This window comes from Bison bison, unplaced genomic scaffold (assembly GCF_000754665.1).
Source record: "Bison bison bison isolate TAMUID 2011002044 unplaced genomic scaffold, Bison_UMD1.0 scf7180017864215, whole genome shotgun sequence".
Taxonomy (NCBI): Eukaryota; Metazoa; Chordata; class Mammalia; order Artiodactyla; family Bovidae; genus Bison; species Bison bison.
The window spans coordinates 10,004,212-10,004,733 of NW_011494787.1; the positions used below are offsets into that span (position 1 = coordinate 10,004,212).

The 522-nt window shown below is 74.3% G+C and overlaps 1 protein-coding gene across 1 annotated transcript in view; it reads right to left on the minus strand.

The window, feature by feature from the left end:
* Positions 1 to 516, minus strand: part of IGSF11 (immunoglobulin superfamily, member 11) — a 140,912-nt gene extending 140,396 nt beyond the window's left edge. The window contains exon 1 of the mRNA XM_010845362.1: positions 253 to 516. Within this exon, the coding sequence (XP_010843664.1) occupies positions 253 to 304 (52 nt within the window). The 5' untranslated portion in view covers positions 305 to 516. The remainder of the gene's footprint in view (positions 1 to 252) is intronic.
* Positions 517 to 522: the final 6 nt, after the last annotated feature.

Consider the following 522-nt stretch of genomic DNA (forward strand, 5'->3'; position numbering starts at 1 on the left):
TCGGAGTCCGGTTCAGGACCAGCGGTAACCGGGCGGGGGGCGCAGTCACCTCTCGGATCCTAACACCTGAGCCGGAGCCGTGCGGGGAGCTGGCAGAGGGCTCCGCGTGGGAGCGCGAGCCTCGCCGACAGTCACGAATATGGCCCCCGAGAAAGTTGGGTTCCCAGGACCAGCCCCGGCGAGACAGCCTTCCCCGGCCTGCCGGCCCCGCCTGGCCCCACCGGGAGGGGAGAGGATGGGAGGGCCACTCACCGTGCAGAGAGAAGAGCAGCAGAGGCGCCAGAGGGGAGCCCCGACAAGTCATCCCGGGGCCGCGGGGAGCGCGCCCGCCGCCCGCCCGGCTCCTCGTCGCAGCAGCCGAGGCGCGGGCCGGGCTCTCGGCGCTCTTGGGGCAGCCGGAACCTCCCAGACTAGCCTCCTGGCCGCAGTCCGCCCGGCGGGGCTGGGACGGTGGGACCTGCAGACGAGCAAGCGCGGCTCCCGCGCCGCCCGGCTCCGCAGAGGCTGAGCTGCGCGCAGGTG